Source organism: Hibiscus syriacus, unplaced genomic scaffold (genome assembly GCF_006381635.1).
Source record: "Hibiscus syriacus cultivar Baekdansim isolate YM2019G1 unplaced genomic scaffold, ASM638163v2 tig00112738_pilon, whole genome shotgun sequence".
NCBI lineage: Eukaryota > Viridiplantae > Streptophyta > Magnoliopsida > Malvales > Malvaceae > Hibiscus > Hibiscus syriacus.
This window is the reverse complement of record NW_024063392.1, coordinates 1,162,230-1,182,667: the sequence shown is the minus strand read 5'-3', so window position 1 is coordinate 1,182,667 and position 20,438 is coordinate 1,162,230. Positions and strand designations below refer to the sequence as shown.

Below are 20,438 nucleotides of genomic sequence, written 5' to 3'. Positions count from 1 at the left end.
AAAATTTTATAAATGTAACATAGGATACTTAACAGTCGAATTTATATGTGTTACAATTAAAACACCTAAAAGTATCATGTTAAAAATTTTAGACATGTATTTCTAACAAAAATATTTATGAGCACCTAAAGTTAACTTTAATTATAAATTAAACACTTAATTTTAAATTGAGTGATATTCTAATGATGAAAAAGCTAATTTCAATAATAATAAAAAAAAGAATGAATGGTCCATAACGAAAGGTAGATACGGATAAATTATAAAATTAAAGAATACGTATGAATCTAATTGGATTGGACCTTCAAACTAAAATATTACAATCTTTTCATGAAATTATTATAAAAGTTTTAGTATAACAGATCGTATATATCTAAAATGATTTTAATTTCACAACCTCTTAATGAAATTATTTAAAAAGTTTCGATCAAAGCTGAACTTGCCTTCTTCTTGTACGGAACTATGCCTCTACTATTGCAATTTAGTGTCAGATAGCGTTCCTTAAAAAAAAAAATAGTGTCAGATAGCGACGAGATATGAGCATCTTTATAGCACGAGGTGGCGAATGCTTTTGTCGAGGTGGATGAATGATGCATTTCCCAAACATGCAACATTGTAAAAGAAAATGAATTGACCTCTACTTACTGTCGTAATCGATTTTTGTCCGGACACGAAATTTTTACTCGGCGGGAAAATTGATGTGAATAAATGGTTTTTAAAATATTTTGGGAGTCGCCATCGACCTTTTGGGTCAGGTAGGTCGAATACATAAAAATTATCTTTTAAAAGAGTTTTTAAGAAAACATCAGTTAAAAGATAAACTAATTTGCTTTTTTAACCAAAGATTCGTTCTTTTTAATAATAAAAAGGGATTCGTGGTCGATTACGTTTGTGGAAGGATTAACACCCACACAACGCCTAAAATTGGTACTTATTAATTATAAATTGTCTCTATTATTGGAAATTTAAAAATTCAAATATATATTTAATTTATAATCCTGTTTATTTCAAATTTATAATTTTAAGAAAATATATTAATTTATATATATTAATAAGATATTTATTTATTTAGAAATATCAGAAAATGGATTCTAGGTGCTTTAAGACAGCTCTTTTTTTAATATTAAAAAATAAATAAATATTAATAAAAATAATTAAAAAAATAGATTAATATATATAATTTATAAAAGTAAAATATTTATTTATTTAAAAATATCAGAAAATGGACATACAGTTGCTTTAAGACTGTCATTTCTTAATATTGAAAAATAAATAAATATTTAAAATATGATTATTATTCCTAAAAGTAATTTATATAAAATTAAATTTATAAAATAGGATATTTATTTAATAGAAAACAAATAAAACAAATATTATTTATTTATATATATATTTATATGACTAAATAAGAAGAAGAAGAATAATACTAATAATATTGAAAATAAACATATAAAATTAAAATATAACTAAACAATGTCTAAAACAAATAAAATTTAAAATAATAGGATTAAAATGCAAAATATAAAAATTAATAGAACTTATAAATAGTGATTAATATATTAAAATTAAAAGCTTTTATTCAAAATATTTATGAAATATAAGTGATTAAAAGTGTAATTTACCCTAATAATTAACACGGGATTAAAATAAATTTGTTTAAAATTAAAATGATTAATCATGATATTTTACCTTAAGTATATATTAATTTAGTGACTAAAATATAATAAATTAAAATTTAAATGCAAAATTAATATGCTCAGAAATGAATTTCAGTGACTAAAATGAAAGGAAATAGAAATTAGCATGCAAAAATCGAAATAAAATAAATAAATAAAAAATCGGTGACTAAACTGTAAATAGACTTCTAAATTAGAGGGATTATTTCATGATTAACCCTTAAAATAAATGAACAAAATAAGAAGCTCCTAAAAATCAGTGACCTTGCGTGTAGTTTACCCAAAAAATAAAATGATAACAACTACTTTTTTTTTCTTTCCAGTAACGTGTTCCCTTCTTTTTCATTTTTCTCCTTTCACTCTCCTTTCTCTCTTCTTCTTCTTTCAACTCAGTAACCCAAAACTCTCCTCTCCTTGGCTCGGTCGAGAGCCATTCAACGCCTAGGCCTCGACACCGACCACCGTAAATCGGTGACCAAACACTCTTTCGATTATCCCACACAAAACCCGAACCTAAAAATTTATCCTTAAAAAAAATTTTAAATCCTGATTTGGGATTAAACTACCAAAAACGAGACTAAAAATCTCAAGCCTTTCTCCAATTCTTTAACCGACGTTTCTCCGACGACCTAGACTCCGATGAAGAACTATGAACGAGGTAAAATCGTTCCTTTATATTTCTATTTTTTTATTACTGATTTTTTTATTTCAAAAAAAATAAAATATGAAATACCAAACTGAAAAATAAAGATCAAATGTAAAAATAACTTTTGCTTTATTTTTGTTTCTGATTTTCTTTGTATTGTTCTTGATTCCTCTCCCTCTTTACATACTGTTATGGGGTTTTTATAGCCACAGTTTACATGTAAAAAATAAAGATTTACATTATGTTATTTTTTGTGATGATTGGCTGATTCAGGACGTGGAGCAAGGGAGGCCGTGGGAGCTACCGACGACGTGAAAGTTGCTGAAACGTGGAGGGACAGTTGTTCTGGTGTTGGAAGCTACTGGAACACTGTTGTGGTGGAGGGACAGCTGTTCTGGGCTTGCTGGAATATGTTGGAGCTGCAACGTGGAGATGGCTACTGTCAAGGTAAAAATGGTGATTACAACTGCCCCTCTTTGCTCGTTGTTGTAGAACAGGAATGGAGCAAAGACGTAAAGCACCATTTTTAGCTTTAAATGTTCAAACTTCTGAGCTATAAGTTCTTCTCTTCTTATTACGAACTCCTTTTAGAAATGTTGATCCTCAAAAGAGGTGTCGTTGATTCAACTTCATATGTGATAAATTAAGGCAAGGTTGAACAAATTCTTCTCATTATGAACTTCCTCTTCCTCTTCAGATGAGTTCTTCTCATTATGAACTCTTTTTGGAAATGTTGATGTTGATCTATCTCTTTCTGTGATAGCGTCGAGCAAAAGGTTGAACAAATTCTTCTCATTATGAACTTCTTCTTCCTCTTCAGATGAGCTCTTCTCATTATAAACTTCATATGGAAATGTTGGTGCTGATCTATCTCCTTCTGTGATAGAGTCATGCAAAAAAAAAAAATTGAACAAGTTCTTCTCATTATGAACTTCTTCTTCTTCTTTAGATGAGTTCTTCTCATTATGAACACTTCTCTAGAAAAGTTGATCCATCGAGTGATGAATTCAAAAAAAAGGTTGAACAAGTTCTTCTCATTATGAACTTCTTCTTCCTTCTTCAGATAAGTTCTTCTCATTATGAACTTTCTCTGGCAATGCTAATCCATCGGGTGATGAATTAAAGCAAAAGGTTGAACAAGTTCTTCTCATTATGGGCTTCTTCTTCCTTCTTCATATGAGTTCTTCTCATTATGAACTCTACCTGGTAATGCTGATCCATCAAATGATGAAAAGGTTGAACAAGTTCTTCTCATTATGAACTTCTTCTTCATTCTTCAGATAAGTTCTTCTCATTATGAACTTTTCTCTGGCAATGCTAATCCATCGGGTGATGAATTAAAGCAAAAGGTTGAACAAGTTCTTCTCATTATGAACTTCTTATTCCTTCTTCAGATGAGTTCTTCTCATTATGAACTCTACCTGGTAATGCTGATCCATCAAATGATGAATTCAAACAAAAGGTTGGACAAGTTCTTCTCATTATGAACTTCTTCTTCCTTCTTTAGATAAGTTCTTCTTATTATGAACTTTCTCTGGCAATGTTAATCCATTGGGTGATGAATTAAAGCAAAAGGTTGAACAAGTTCTTCTCATTATGAACTTATTCTTATTTTTTTAGATGAGTTCTTCTCATTATGACCTCTTCTGGAAATATTGAAAACATTCTACCCAGTCTTATCATCTTGCACTGTAGGGCTTACAGATGACCCTGAGGCTTTAAGATCAAAAAGCTCCCAAAGGCTTTTTGAAAGCATCATGCACTGTAGGTCTTACAGATGACCCTGAGGCTTTAAGATCAAATGCTTCTAAAGGCTTTTTGAGAACATCATGCACTATAGGTCTTACAGACGACTCTGAGGCTTTAAGATCAAAAAGCTCCCGAAGTCTTTTTGAGAACATCATGCACTGTAGGTCTTACAGATGACCCTGAGGGTTTTGAAAAAATAAAAAAGCTCCCAAAGGCTTTTTGAAAACATCCTGCACTGTAGGGCTTACGGATGTTGGAAATAGTTTACTAAGTAAAAAACTATGAAAATCATTTTTTTACTTTTCAACAATTTCATTTTAGAAAAGATAAAATGAGAAACTTTGGAAAGCGTTTTCTCATTGAAATAATTTGTTGATTGGGTAACATGCCCCAAAATAAAGATAATGTTCATTCTTGTGGATTACGTCCATCTATTCTTCAGATGTTTACGTGATTCATGCATTTGCGGTTTTGAATACTTTCTTCTTGTAAGGTATTTTTCACCATGAATCTTCTTTTTCATATGAAAATCTGCAAAACCTTATGTTTGAATGCAATTAAATGTAGAATGTAATGATTTTTCTGTTATGCAAATGATGTTCTTATGAATGCATGAATATTTGTGCAATCTTCATTTGATTTCAAAGTGGTGAACTCGGTCTTCCTTCACTTGGTCAAAATGTCATTTCAAGCTGGCATTTCTGGTTTGGAAGAGCAATCTTTGTGTCTTATTTGCTTCATTTGCATTAAAGTCTCAGAAGAAAATGTTTCATTTGTAGAACTCTTTTCGTAATCAGAATTATGACCTTGATGCCCCATTTTGTCTTAGATAAAACCAATTTTCTTTGTCTGGACTTGTGTAGAAATCCAATAAAGCCTTCATCTTTGAAAAGGGAATCTATCATCTTTGAAGAGCGTAGATGTAGATATGTCTGACTCAGCATGGATTAATTAGGAGAGCAACGTCTGTTCTAATTTGACTCTTGAAATAGATTATAAGGAAAATTTATCCTAATTTATTTCATGTCTCCACATTTAATTGGATCTCGAACAAGGCAGCTCAGACCATATCATGTCTAGATGCTTAACAACAACCTGTCGTTCAATCTTAGTTGGATCCACTAGTTTCTTGTTGTCAAAATTTCAGCTTCCCTTCTGTGGAAAGAAATCTTTATCATATCTCACTTCTAACCTTGGGGTTGAAGAACTTCATCTTGCATCAATAAATGAAAACCATATGATCACAACATTGGTTTAACACCATAATCACTGGTTCGTAAAACATTTGACAACACATTTATCATTTCATGTGGCTTCTGATCAGATGCTCGTAAAACTTTTGACAACACATTCATCATTTCATGTGGCTTCTGCACAGATTTCTAATCAGGGAAGCTCTTTCATAATGTTCAAAACTTTTGTATGATGTCACAAGACCGTTTAAAAACAAAACTCAATGGGAATATAAGTGAAATGTAAGCGTGTTTTATGACCAAAAAGTTGGTCAAATTCACCAAATATGCTAGTGTCGTATTGAATAAGAGATGCCAACTGATCTTGATATCATCTTGAGCAAGGGCAAGTGTGATATCAATCACATTTTCTTCCGTAATGAGCATTGTAGGAAGTAGAAACATATCAACTATAGGAGCCATGTACAGAAAGAGGTTCATGGAATTCTTGCCGCTGTGGATGAAACACCCATGATAAAACCAAAATAGATAAAAACTCAGTTCACCCTGGCTGGCAATGATAACACCAGTAACAATGGGAATAAGAATAACATAAGCTGAGCCTCTTTATTCAATCTCATCAAGTAAACAACAACTGATGTGAAAAACAGCTTCGTAACCTCAATAATATGGTTGAAATTAACTGTCAGGAATCTCAAAGAAATATTTCTAATCATCACCGACACACGGAATACAAAATTCAAAGCTGAGATTTTGAGGAACTGAATCCTAGATCGAATGGTCTGCTTAGGGACCATCTTTATTCATGCAACCATGATGTAGCTTAACAAAGAACACGCTGTCATGTGATACATGGTTAAGAAGATTGGGTACTTGAAACCATACTTGCTGAGTAGATATTTGTTCAACAACATGATCATAATGTAACTGCCTGATGAACGAAGCAATTATGTATAGTCAACTCGACTGTCACTGTTTCACCATTTTCATTCTTCATATCTTTCTATCTCATTGGAATTTTTTGCTCAAAGCAATGATCTTTAACACATAATGATGTGGGCCTTCAGCATGCCCCAACATTTGCTGATATGAATATTCAAAATGTTATTCCAATTTCTAATTAAAATGGGCTTTCAGCATGCCCCAACATTTGTTGACGTGAATATTCAAAACGCGTCAATATTCCTGATTATGATTGAAATGGGTTTTCAGCATACCCCAACATTTGCTTCTTGTTGATATGAGCTTTCAAAATGCCCAAATATTCATACTGACATGGGCCCTCAGAATGCCCCACGTGAATCATTTCTGTCTGAAATGGGCTTTCGATATGCCCCAACATTTGCTAATACAAACGTTCAAAATATATCAATATTCCTGATTCTGATTGAAAGGGGCTTTCAGCATGCCCCATATGGATCTTTCTGAAGTAACCTTCAAAATGCCCTAACATTGTAATTCTGGTTTACTTTCAATGTCTGTTTGACTTGAATCTCATGATCCCTACGAGGTTCAATTTTGACAATGCACTGTTATGGGTACTTATGGCTTTATTCGTACCCCAAATCTGTTTATCTTGAATACTCTCATTCTGGTGTCACTAAAAAACAGTATTGTCAAGTAGCTGGAGGAATTCTCTTCATGTTGTCACACACTTAAGAAGTGCTTAATCATTTTAACTGAAATGTCTAAGATATGTGCCTCTTCTGAATGAGGTGCCCATTTTTTTTAGATATGGAGGGATCTAGTCAGACAGAGTAGTATAAATTGCTTGGTAATTCATTCCAGGCTGACATAGTGAACCTTGTTTTCAGTGAAGGACATTTCTGGAATATACTTTTCTGTGGGAGAGAAACCAATTTATGTGAACAGTAATCTGATGCAATGGCAAGACTACATATACAGTGGTACACGCTTTTGAAAAATCTACACCCATGCAACATGTTGATTTTGATAATTACTCATCTGATTATGAAGCGATCTTTTAGGATGATTTCAAAGATATTTATAGTTCTTCTGATACCGAGGAAATCCTGAATTCTGATTCTGATGAGGAGAATAAACTGTTATACTTGACGAAAATGGGGTACTCAGCGGCTGAGGCTTCAATAACCATGGAGAGATGTGGTCCAGATTCATCAATTGCAGAATTGACAGATTTTATATGTGCTGCTCAAATGGCTAAGGCTGCTGATGCACTTCTTTCAGGAGAAGATAGGAAGCCATTATGCAATGACCCCAATTACAAGAAAAGGCAAAACCCGGGCTATGATTTTTGGAAAAAGAAGAAGCAGAGGAAACTTGAAAAGAAGCTTATTAATGAAGACAATTATGCAGTTCATCTTTCAAATCCAATGATTAGTTTTGGGGTTTCTACTGAATCAAATCAGATAACTCAAAGAACACTTTCAGAAGATGCTATTGGGCCTCCTTATTTCTACTACGAGAATGTGGCGCTTGCTCCAGTTGGTGTTTGGACCAAAATGTCTCGGTACTTATACGATGTAGAGCCAGACTTTGTAGATTTAAAGTATTTTTGTACTGCTACACGGAAAAAGGCTACATTCATAATCTGCCAATTGAGAACAGATTTCCTCTTATTCTGCTTCCTCCATGCACCATACATGATGTTTTGCCATTGACAACAAACTGATGACCTTCCTGGGATCCAAGAACAAAGTTGAACTGTTTACAAACATGTACAGGAAGTGCCAGATTGACAGAAAGGATCCGTAAGGCTCTTGAAGCTTATAAAGATGAGCCACTTTCGAGTGTCCAGAAGTATGTTCTTGATGAGTGCCGAAAATAAAATCTGGTATGGGTTGGAAGGAATAAAGTTGTTCCACTTGAACCTGATGTGGTGGAAATGCTTCTAGGTTTCCCTAAAAACCATACATGAGGAGGATCCGCTCGAGACATGTTCCTCGGTGGTATCAATGTTCTATCTCTTTTCTCTGGAATCAGTGATGCAGAGGTTGCCTTTTACTGTCTTGGCATATCCTTGAAATGTGCAAGAACTTAATAGTGATCGGTTGGAGCAATTGATGAGTATATTTGACGGACTCGACCTTGTTGTTGGTGGCATCCAATTTAACAACCCTATTGGAAGAAATAAACATAATCAGGATGAGCTAGACGATTTTTGTTGGTGCATTTCCTTGCAATGATTGCTATAGTGATTGTCTCTTCTGCTGTTTCAAGATACTCACTGTTATATCCCACTCTTCCCGAACCATGGAAAGGTTTAGTTGATAGTAAAATAGGTTATCTTTACTTTTGGAATCCTGTAACTAATGTTACCCAATATGAATGGCATACAAGTGTAGGATCTGTTCCAATGTCTTATTTAAGTTCAACAATCTTCTGAATGACATAATGGATATAATCCTGACAAGGAAAATAATCGGCATGGAAGAGGCCACAATGATGCATCAAGACTTGAACAAGTATCATAGTATAACCAGAGTGCAGATATGGGACTTGTTAATTCCCACTTAATGGGACTTATAGCTCTGTGATGTAATATTTCAAAGAACATGGATTGATGGCTGGGGAAAATAATTTGTCTGGTGATGCTTATCGCCTTCAGTATGAGATAAGTGATAATCTTTCTTGATGAATTGCTAATGATGTCACAAGAGAGCGTTACAAGTTCAATTCTCAAGACTTTCTGGCTTTTTGGACCACTTTCTTTCAAGAAAGTGCAATTCTTCATCATTCTAGTCTCGTTTTTTCTACAATAGAGGTAAAATAAACAACAACTTGCTTCAAGGACCTTCCTTATTTGAGACTATCCTGTTTGAAAATGTTTTTCCTTCTTTCTTTATTGAAGAATCAAAGAATTTTGTAAAATGTTGCCTATCACAGGTTCACAATAAAATCAAATCATAAGCATGAATTCAAAGAATATCAAAAGAATCAACAATTCTTTAATGTTTGAGAATTATAGTTCTTTGACAAGTATCAAGATTTGGTTTCGTTTCAGGATGGCTTTCCTATTTTCTATGGTTACATCTATTTAGGATGTCACTCATCTATCACTCTTTGTGAACTTTGTCACATTCCTCACTTTGAGGACTTGGTATTTTAACCGGATACGTACAAAATGACGCAACTAGGATTGCCAATTACTAGACCTTCTAGAGTCTTTCCATTTTAATTCTCTGGAATCTTTCATTTAGAATCATCTAATCAAAGTAGTAAGAAAATATCGGTCTAAAAATGAAATTTCTGAGTGCTTGTGTGAAGTTGACTATAACAGGTGTTTCGCAACTCCCTTAGTCCATTTGTTAACACATTTGCCATTTTGGCTAGTTGAATTCAACTTTATTGTATATAATAATATAATCACCTTTATCAGGTTAATTGAAATTTATCCATAAAGCCGGGGCGATTAACCAATTGCTCTAGAGGGACAGTTTTATTGCATATAATAGTATAATAGGCTAGCTGAATATTATCCATAAAGCCAGGGCGATTAACCAATTGCTCTAGAGGGACAACTCAAACTTTATTGTATATAATAATATAACATGGGTGTTCAAATCCAATTTCTTAAGCTTGTTAAAAGGAACCTGTTATAGTCTAGGTGTTTTTGGTGGAATTCATAAAATCTCTTTGTTAGAGTTCAATTCTCAAGCAACTGACTTAAACTAGATTTACCTATTTGTGAAGATTATGTTCATCATCGAACGTCATCAATAGAAAAATACTCTAGTCGGTTTTGTAATGTAATACACCAACGGTGCCCCATGTTGTACGCTCCTATATATAAATACCAAGCCTTTTTGTAATTCCTTTCAATAGGAGAAGGTTATCTCATATTTGTAATAGGATAGTGTTTGGGTGTATTTCATATGAGGTAAGGTCAATGGTCCTTGTTTTTCTGGTTTTCAATCCTGATATTTTGTCAAAGATTATAACTCTAATCATGCAGAGTTTTTTAATCCAGTTGATATTAAAAGAATTGCAAGATTGTAAAATTGACTCAATGCTCATAACCTTAATAAGCAACACAAATTTATTTATTGCACAAAAGGTGGAGAAATGAACAAAAACAAGTTTAAACATGATGCTGAAAATAGAAAGGTACTACAGTGGTAGATAACAACTTCCACTTGTTTATTTAGCCTACTCCATCATTCCAGTAATATTGGGTATGTAATTGGCCTAAGATTTTTTATCCTCATTTGCCCCCCATTTCTTGATCATTTCTTGTGTCAAGACCTTTGTGTAGGCCTTCAGATACACAACTCTTTGCTTTATTTTGATCAGTCTCCGTCATCATCTTTTTCTTCTCTGGCTGGAAATTGAGCTCATTTTTGGATTCAGAACAACTTTTATTAAGGATGATAGCCTTGTCATGATTATGAACACATATTGTGGCTGTAATTGGAGTAATATTCACCAGACTCTTTGTATCCAGACTCTTTTCACTAGTCTTTAGAAAATTTGATACAGGCGTTTGAGGTTTCTTCAGAGTTTCATCTTTCCCATTCATTCTTAAACCTGTGGGTCAGTCTCGAATTACCTCTCCTTTTACTTTTTTGTCATTTATAATCAGAGAAATATTGAAAGTTGAACGTTTTATCTTTGGCTCAAGTACTTTATTTTCTTCTTTCTCTGTAGCATGTACTTCACTTGTTTTGATACTATCAACTCTAATTTGGGGTTTTATTCTTGATTATTTAACCAAAATAGACTGATCATCCACTTCTATGATTCCCTGAACCAAAAGGTCTTGAACTCATCGTTTGAAGCGACCATAATTCTCAATGGAGTGTCCTCGGGCTCCAACATGATAATCACAAGAGAGTTTCTCATTATACCAACTCGGGTATGGAAGCCACAAAGGCTTAGCTTGACATGGAGTAATAATCTGGGCTTTGAGTAACTTAAGATATAACTTGCTGCACGGAATTGAAGGAAACTTGGGTAGAATTTCCCTTGACATCATTGTCTCCTTACAATTGCTTACTTTGCTTTCTTGAAGACCATGTGAATGATGATCAAAATGTTTGCTTTTAATGTTTGACTCTTGAACATCATGAGACAGACACTAATTAAAAAATTTCTCTTTCTCGACCAGTTTTGAGCTTTTTAGGATCTTAGGTTTCCCATCTTCAAAACATATCAATCCTTCTGTTATAAGATCTTGGACCTTTAAATTCACAATCCTACAATTCTCCGTAGAGTGGCTAAACTCTCCAGAATGATAATTTCATGAATTCTTGACACCTTGCCAATCTGGACGCAAATAAGTATTAGGCCTTGGAGGAATTGGTGTTATGAGGTCATTTTCAAAAAGAAATGGTAATAAATCTGAATATGAGATTGGAATTGGAATGAGAGGTATCATTTTCTTTTTGCCTTTCTTAGCTTTCTTCAATGGCTTTTGAACCTCTTCTATGCTTCGCTTTAGCTTGATCTTTGTTGCCTTTTCTGGGAGCTTTATTGGATTTCCACATCTCTTGACGAGTTCTTGGTCATTTGTTTTTATTGCATCAGCTACATCATTCATAATCCCATTCAAATCTTTCACAACAGGATCCTCTTAGGGTTTCTCTCCATGGATTACAATATTCAACAGGTCTATCAATTTGGTCAGTTGTTCCTTTGAATCATTCTGGAATTTTTTCACTTGATCAATCATCTTTTGTTGTATCTCGATAAATTGCTCTTGCAGTTTCTCGATTCTACCAACCCTTGCTAAAATCTCATTCATGGCTATTATCCTTCTTTAGGAAGACCAAGTTAACTCCACTTTGATTTCAAAATTCTGTCATGGAATTCTCCACAAATTATTCCAATTGTCATGATTAAATGCATGTAGAATAATTTGAAATAAAATGTAATTATGCAAATATGCAAATGCAAAAATGAAAATATAAATATAAACTTAAAAATGAAAAAATGCAAAATGCAAAATGTAAATTTAAATATGTGAATGTAACAATAAAAATGCAAATTGTGTAATACAAAAGTAAACATAAAAGTATAAATGAAAATGCAAAGATGCAAAATGCAAATGCATGTATGAAAAGGTATTACTCAAGAGTGATCATCTTAGAACATATTTCATTGAACACAAAAGTTTTCGTGCATCAAACAAAACTTTTACATGTATGGGACAGCTTTCAGTACTATCTAAAACTTTACATATAGGGGATAACTTTCCCTCATAACTTCTCTAAAGCCAAGTTAGTTTCTATTCATGCTCAACAATTGAGTTATCAGTCTGCTTTAATTCTTTGTAAAGTCAGCTTGGTTTATCAGTTTATGAGTCATATTGCTTGTCTGGGCTGCAGCTTCTTCCATGACATTCTAGTGTTTCTTCATCTTCTGTGTCACTTCTCGGAGTTGCTCATTTTCCCTTGTAAGAGAAATTTTTTGTCCAAGAAGTTCTTGGATTAGATCTTCATATATGTTGCAGTTCTTTTTCAGTTTGGTAACCCCTGTTATCCACTCTTCTGGGGTATCTCCTATGCCAACATTTTGAAAAGCTTGACTGATTGTTTGGAAATCTTCATGCCTGGTTTCCACTTCTGTGCTCAATTTCTTGTTTTGGTCATTCAAGTCCTTCAAATAACATGCTTGAGCTTCATAAAAACCTCCTCTACTCTGAATGCCCTGACTGATACTCTTACCATAGACTGCTTTTGGTATCAATCTGGCAGGATCTTTGTGGAGTACTTTTGGTATTAGGATCTCTGTGTGCATTGCTTGATTCTATCCTCGGAGTTTCCTCAGGATGTCTTTCCTTGGCCGCATCATATTTTGTTTGATCATAAAACTTTTTGTCCATTTATGATTTCTTTCCAATTTGATGAACAATCTTTCAAGTCAACACCTTTTGGTTATGTCATGATCATGTAATGCAAGCACAAAACAAAAGAAATCAATATAAACAAGTTAAAACAAAACAAAATGTATGAAAAATAAAAATGAGAAAGGAAATAAATAAATTGGTAAGTACCAATTAATGAAAAGAAAATATTCTACCTATCATGGTATATAATATATCCTAACCTCATGCTTTCTAGTTCCATGCTTTGTTTGGAAAAATTAACCTAACAACATGATTACTAATTCGCAGGCATTTATTCAGAGAGAAAAATAATAAATTAAATAAATTAAAAGCTAGAGTTTATTTCTCCTTTGTGTACACCTATGGACAGCGTTTTAGTACTTCTTAGATCAGGTGAAGTGCTAGGGTTTATTATATGCAGGGTTTCAGTTCTAGAAGTAAAGGTACCCGAATTGTCCTTGTTAGTGCCCCCTTGGGCTGCTAACCCTTTATCCTAGTCCATCACAGACTAAAGTGGATCGAGTTCAATTCGAGGGGATATAATTCTCTATGTCTGACACGGAGAATAAATTCTCACGAAGACATAGAGCATATGAATCCCAAAAGCTACTTGCTAGGTCTGACACGGAGAATAAATTCTCACGAAGACGTCGCTTTCACTCCCACTTAAAAGGGACAAGCTTGATTATAAAGCTTATGTTATGCAATGCAAGTGTTGTGTGTGAGGAGAAATATTCAAACCTTTGACAAACAAATAAATAATGAAATTTAATACATGAAAATAAAATAAAATTATATAAAAAAAATATACATATAAATATTATGAAAATAATAAGTATATATAAAAATTTTGAAAAGAAAGAATTATAAATTAAATATATGAATTTTTAATTTCTAATTAATAGATACAATTTATAATTGATTTTAAAAGCTTAACCAGTCCCCAGCGGAGTCGCCAAGCTGTCGTAACCGGTTTTCGCCCGGGCACGAAATTTTTACTCGGCGGGAAAAGTGATGTGAATAAATGGTTTTTAAAATGTTTTGGGAGTCGCCATCGGCCTTTTGGGTCAGGTAGGTCGAATACCTAAAAATTATCTTTTAAAAGAGTTTTTAAGAAAACATCAGTTAAAAGATAAACTAATCTGCTTTTTTAACCAAAGATTCGTTCTTTTTAATAATAAAAAGGGATTCGTGGTCGATTACGTTTGGAGAAGGATTAGCACCCCCACAACGCCCAAAATTGATACTTATTAATTATAAATTGTCTCTATTATTGGAAATTTAAAAATTAAAATATATATTTAATTTATAATCCTGTTTATTTCAAATTTATAATTTTAAGAAAATATATTAATTTATATATATATTAATAAGATATTTATTTATTTAGAAATATCAGAAAAAGGCTTCTAGGTGATTTAAGACAACTCTTTTTTAATATTAAAAAATAAATAAATATTAATAAAAATAATTAAAAAATAGATTAATATATATAATTTATAAAAGTAAAATATTTATTTATTTAAAAATATCAGAAAATGGACATCCAGTTGCTTTAAGACTGTCATTTCTTAATATTGAAAAATAAATAAATATTTAAAATATGATTATTATTCCTAAAAGTAATTTATATAAAATTAAATTTATAAAATAGGATATTTATTTAATAGAAAACAAATAAAACAAATATTATTTATTTATATATATATTTATATGACTAAATAAGAAGAAGAATAATAATACTAATAATATTGAAAATAAACATATAAAATTAAAATATAACTAAACAATGTCTAAAACAAATAAAATTTAAAATAATAGGATTAAAATGCAAAATATAAAAATTAATAGAACTTATAAATAGTGATTAATATATTAAAATTAAAAGCTTTTATTCAAAATATTTATGAAATATAAGTGATTAAAAGTGTAATTTACCCTAATAATTAACACGGGATTAAAATAAATTTGTTTAAAATTAAAATGATTAATCATGATATTTTACCTTAAGTATATATTAATTTAGTGACTAAAATATAATAAATTAAAATTTAAATGCAAAATTAATATGCTCAGAAATGAATTTCAGTGACTAAAATGAAATGAAATAGAAATTAGCATGCAAAAATCGAAATAAAATAAATAAATAAAAAATCAGTGACTAAACTGTAAATAGACTTCTAAATTAGAGGGATTATTTCATGATTAACCCTTAAAATAAATGAACAAAATAAGAAACTCCTAAAAATCAGTGACCTTGCATGTAGTTTACCCAAAAAATAAAATGATAACAACTCTTACTTTTTTTTTCTTTCCAGTAATGTGTTCCCTTCTTTTTCATTTTTCTCCTTTCACTCTCCTTTCTCTCTTCTTCTTCTTTCAACTCAGTAACCCAAAGCTCTCCTCTCCTTGGCTCGGTCGAGAGCCATTCAACGCCTAGGCCTCGACACTGACCACCGTAAATCGGTGACCAAACACTCTTCCGATTATCCCACACAAAACCCGAACCTAAAAATTTATCCTTAAAAAATTTTTAAATCCCGATTTGGGATTAAACTACCAAAAACGAGACTGAAAATCTCAAGCCTTTCTCCAATTCTTCAACCGACGTTTCTCCGGCAACCTAGACTCCGACGAAGAACTATGAACGAGGTAAAATCGTTCCTTTATATTTCTATTTTTTTTATTACTGGTTTTTTTATTTCGAAAAAAATAAAATATGAAATACCAAACTGAAAAATAAAGATCAAATGTAAAAATAACCTTTGCTTTATTTTTGTTTCTGATTTTCTTTGTATTGTTCTTGATTCCTCTCCCTCTTTACATACTGTTATGGGGTTTTTATAGCCACAGTTTACATGTAAAAAATAAAGATTTACATTATGTTATTTTTTGTGATGATTGGCTGATTCAGGACGTGGAGCAAGGGAGGCCGTGGGAGCTACCGACGACGTGAAAGTTGCTGAAACGTGGAGGGACAACTGTTCTGGTGGAGGGACAGTTGTTCTGGGCTTGCTGGAATATGCTGGAGTTGCAACGTGGAGATGACTACTGTCAAGGTAAAAATGGTGATTACACTTACGATAAACAATGGAGCATCCAATCAATGAAGCATCAAAGCCATATTGATTATATAAGTTAAGCTAACCTATTGATGGTGGCAATGATTAATGGTAAACGTTAAAGGTGTGACCTATTGATGAAAGGGCCTAGCTGCTATTTCAACATATATTATTTTGGACTACGTTTTTTATGCATGTATTGATTTGGTAAAATATGATGCCCAAATCTCTAGGGGTATAAAAGGTAAATAGTCCTTTGATTTGGTCCAATTCTCTAGAGATGTGGACAAGTTCAATTAAAAATGGACGAATGAAATGATTATAGTGGTTGATTACTCCTCCAACATCCAACCAAAAACCACGAGTCTATCTTCTTCTTTTCTCTCTCTCTCTCCCTCCGGCGGCTGTAAATGGTATTACTGATTGATCACATCAACTACTTAATAACGTAACCCATGATGTATGATAATTTGTTTGATCGAATTATTTTTACGTAAAATAGTGAGTTTTTTATTTAAATAATAATTTTGGATTATTTAACAAAATGGCACTAAAATTTATTTAATAGAATAATACCCATTTGTGTTACCTAGGCAAAGGATATAAGGATCAAAATAAAAATAAGAAAAATTAATATACCAAAAAGAAAAAAAAAGCATATGTATGTATCAAAGATAAGTGTCAGCAAAAACATAAACATGAGCTGAGAGACATCAACAGTGTGTAATATGAGTTTTGTTTTCAATGATTCAATTAGTGTATATTTAAAAGTTATATATATATATTTTTGAAATTCAACAAAAATGTATCATCCTGAAATAGCGTCATGAATTACATTAGTAGAAATAAAATCCGAAAAATCATAATCAAAAGCAAAAGATGAGTTCATGGTTGACGACCATTGAACAAGGGCATGAGCGGTAGTATTTGCCGAATGTCGAATGGAACATGCCTCAATATGAGGGAATGAATCCAAAAGTTGGCGCTCCTCAACTAGATAATAATTTACCAAGGAGATATTGATGCATAGGCGAAGTAGTTGTCGGATACAGACTGTTATAACAGCGACTTCAACAATTGCAGGGTCACCGTGATCAGGCACTACTTGTGTTCGACCAGCACCGACAAACACAGTAGAATCTCGAGCGAGAACACCAATCGCAACAGCTCCTTGGTTAAATGGACATGCACCATCAACATTGATTTTAAACATACCAGGTACAAGTTTATGCCGAGATGAAAGCACGTACCTTGCATTCAACATGGAGGAATGACATGTGGAAGTGATAAAGGAATGTTGCAACGCATTGCTGTCGGAGATGATGAACCATCTATGGAGGATGCGTTGCTCATGGATGTAAATGCATCGATATCAGATAGAGTACAACAACCCTAACAATTCTGCGAACCTTTCAGGCGAAGTCAAATTCATCAATACTTTTAACCAGGCACCATACGATGGTGATGGAAAAGTAATGCACAGAGAAAAACCGACAGAAAAAAGAATAGATTGTGCATCAATACAATCACGGATGACATGGAGAACTGTTTAATCGGAATTACCACAAATAGCACAGAGACCATCATCAATACCAGCAGAAACCAAACGACGGGCCACAGAGAGAGCTTCATGGGCGAGCCACAACCCAAATAGTTTTATCTTTGGCAGGGTTGGGAGGCGAGACATAAATAACCAAAGACCCGAGGGAGAAGAAGGGATGATAGACGGTCGATCGTGTTAACCAAAAGTAACCCAAACGTGCTGACTAAACACCGGTAGAATGTTCACTCCATATCCGCAAGTCAAAAGATGAAGGCGCAATAGGACAACGAAGTATCAAGGATGCATCCGAATCGGAAAACACATTACGGATCAAGGATTCATTCCACACTGGTTGATTTGGAACCATGGACTGTCCAACTCGTAATGGATTGGTGGGGTTGTTGGCATAAGTATTTTTAAAATTTTGCATCACTCGAGTGAGTTCATTAAGCAGACCAATGGGCGATAGATAGCAACCCATCGCATAAGTAGGCAATGCTTGGCCAACAAACTTGAGAAACACCTCTCGACCACCATGGTATAATAGTAGTCCAACCACGAACTTGCGTAACCAGTCGATCACGAAGAAAATTAAAAGAGCTTTCCCGATGAGAATTGATAAGAAGTGGCAAGCTAAGGTAACGACAAGGATCAGCAACAGCTGTGACTCCCAAAATCGAACACAACAAATCACAACGAGCAGCACGTGTGTGTGGGCTAAAATAAATGCTGAACTTCTTAGAATTAATAATCTACCCGAAGCCAACTCAAAATGGTGAAGCACTTCATACAACTTGTGGTACTCAGCTTCAGAATCATGTAAAAATAAAAAGATATCATCGGCGTAAAACAAATGTGTAATTCGTTGACCTTGGGCAAATGTACGCAGACCAGATAGACGGTGAGAATTCTGATCGAACTGTAAAATAGAGGACAATCCCTACATACAAAGAACAAACAAAAAAAAAGGATAGAGGATCTCCTTAACGAAGCCCCCGTTCTGGTTGAAATAAAGCGGTAAGCAACCTATAGATTCGAACCTGATATGAGACTGTTCTCGCATAAGTCATGAGAAAAAAAACCCAATCCGAATAAAATCCAAGGTGCAACAACATCAATTGAAGGAACGACCATTCAATCTTGTCATAAGCTTTCTCCACGTCAAGTGTTAAATTAACCCCACGAGAATGGCCATGAGCATCATGTTTCAAATAGTGAAAGAGTTCCTGCACCACAAGAAAATTATCGGAGATGATTATACCCGAAACGAAGGCAACCTGTGTATCATCCACACAATCTAGTAGAATATGCTTCAAGTGGTTAACAAGAACTTTGGAAACAATCTTATAAATCACTGTGCATAACTCGATAGGCCGAAATTGATGGATTAACGTCCGGTCCTTGACTTTTGGAATCAAAACTAGCACCGTCTTATTGATCGAATCCATGGGAGTTCGACCATGAAGGATGTCAAGAAAAAAGGTCTTAACATCATCCCCAATCAATGGCCAAAAGGATCGATATAAACTTACCGGGAGGCCGTTAATGCCTGGAGCTTTGGCTGGGTGAAATTGCTTATAAGTGATGTTGTGTAAATGCTACAGAAAAGTGTAAGCATACACTGTCAAACAAGTAACAAAGTAGCAACAAAAGAGTGTTACTGGTGTCGAATCCATAGGGAGCAAAGTGATTACAATAGAGTTAAGGTGTAAAGAAGCGTTGAAGTTGATAATTGGCGAACAAAAAGTAAAAATAGAATTATCAATATTACAGAGCAGGGAAAAGCTACAACAATCAAGGGAGCATTAAAAACCAATGGACATAAGATGCTATTGTTTTTGGGCTGCTAACACAATAGTAATGCTGAAGTACTATGTTAATGAGTTATGCTAAGATAAATCCACAATATTAAACTTCTAGTTCTCATTAAAAATCTTATAAGTTCATAATCAAGCATAATCATAGGTATCCTATATCTCTCTCTATATATATATGCTACTATCTTAAGCACTTCTTTTGTAACAAAACTAGCATGCATCCTAAATTAATTTCATCTCTAAAATTAATAAAAAAGCACATGTATAAGATGATATTATCTCTAATCAACATCATATTAAAACCACACCATCATAAACATAATTTAAATCACCAAAAGTCATCATATAAGCATTCAATTGAACACTTTATGTTCGATACCCAAAATAAAAGTAATAAAAATTCAACATTAAGAAAATCATTTTTTCCTCTCTCAAGTTCGAAACAACAAGCCAATGCTAAACCCTAATTGATCATTGTTGCTCCTTCGCTGCTGCTACACTCCTTGACGGTTGAACTAGACTTGCATCGTGGCTCAAATATATGGAGAAAGATATAGGAGATGAAGAATTCAATGATCATGTGATGAGAACAACACTCCTATTTATAGGTGAAGGAAATGGACCCTCAACCAATGGTCTTTCTCCACAATTCAGGTGATTTTAGAGCCTTTGACTGCTGCCCACTTCCATATGTCCCGTCTAGAAGGTTCTTCAATCTTCCTACAACATCAAGTAATGCCCCCATCACAGTGTACCAAATCCCAGCATAAAACATAAAACTTCAGCAAAGATGTGTACTAGCATGTGTACATATATGTAGGCTGACATGTTTGCATGTATGTCATTCGTGTGTAGATTTCACAGTTTTTAGAAACTGGTTCATTTGAGGGAAAAACTAACAAGTTTATAACCCATGCATTGGAATTATATGTGAAGATATTTTTTCCA

The 20,438-nt window shown here is 33.3% G+C and overlaps 1 protein-coding gene across 1 annotated transcript; it reads right to left on the bottom strand.

The window, feature by feature from the left end:
• Positions 1-17,896: 17,896 nt before the first annotated feature.
• LOC120182883 lies at positions 17,897-20,235 on the bottom strand. Its single transcript, XM_039187723.1, has 4 exons — positions 20,121-20,235; positions 19,445-19,458; positions 18,714-19,271; positions 17,897-18,613 (listed from the first exon to the last, which is right to left on the bottom strand). Exons 1-4 carry the CDS (start codon positions 20,233-20,235, stop codon positions 17,897-17,899), a joined length of 1,404 nt encoding a protein of 467 aa, XP_039043654.1.
• Positions 20,236-20,438: the final 203 nt, after the last annotated feature.

Excerpts from the sequence above, each read along its gene's own strand:
- LOC120182883 (XM_039187723.1), bottom strand. The coding sequence starts at position 20,235 with ATGGGGGCATTACTTGATGTTGTAGGAAGATTGAAGAACCTTCTAGAC. Across the intron at positions 18,614-18,713 it reads CGAGAACAGTCTCATATCAG|GGATTGTCCTCTATTTTACA; the intron begins GTTCGAATCTAT and ends CTTTGTATGTAG.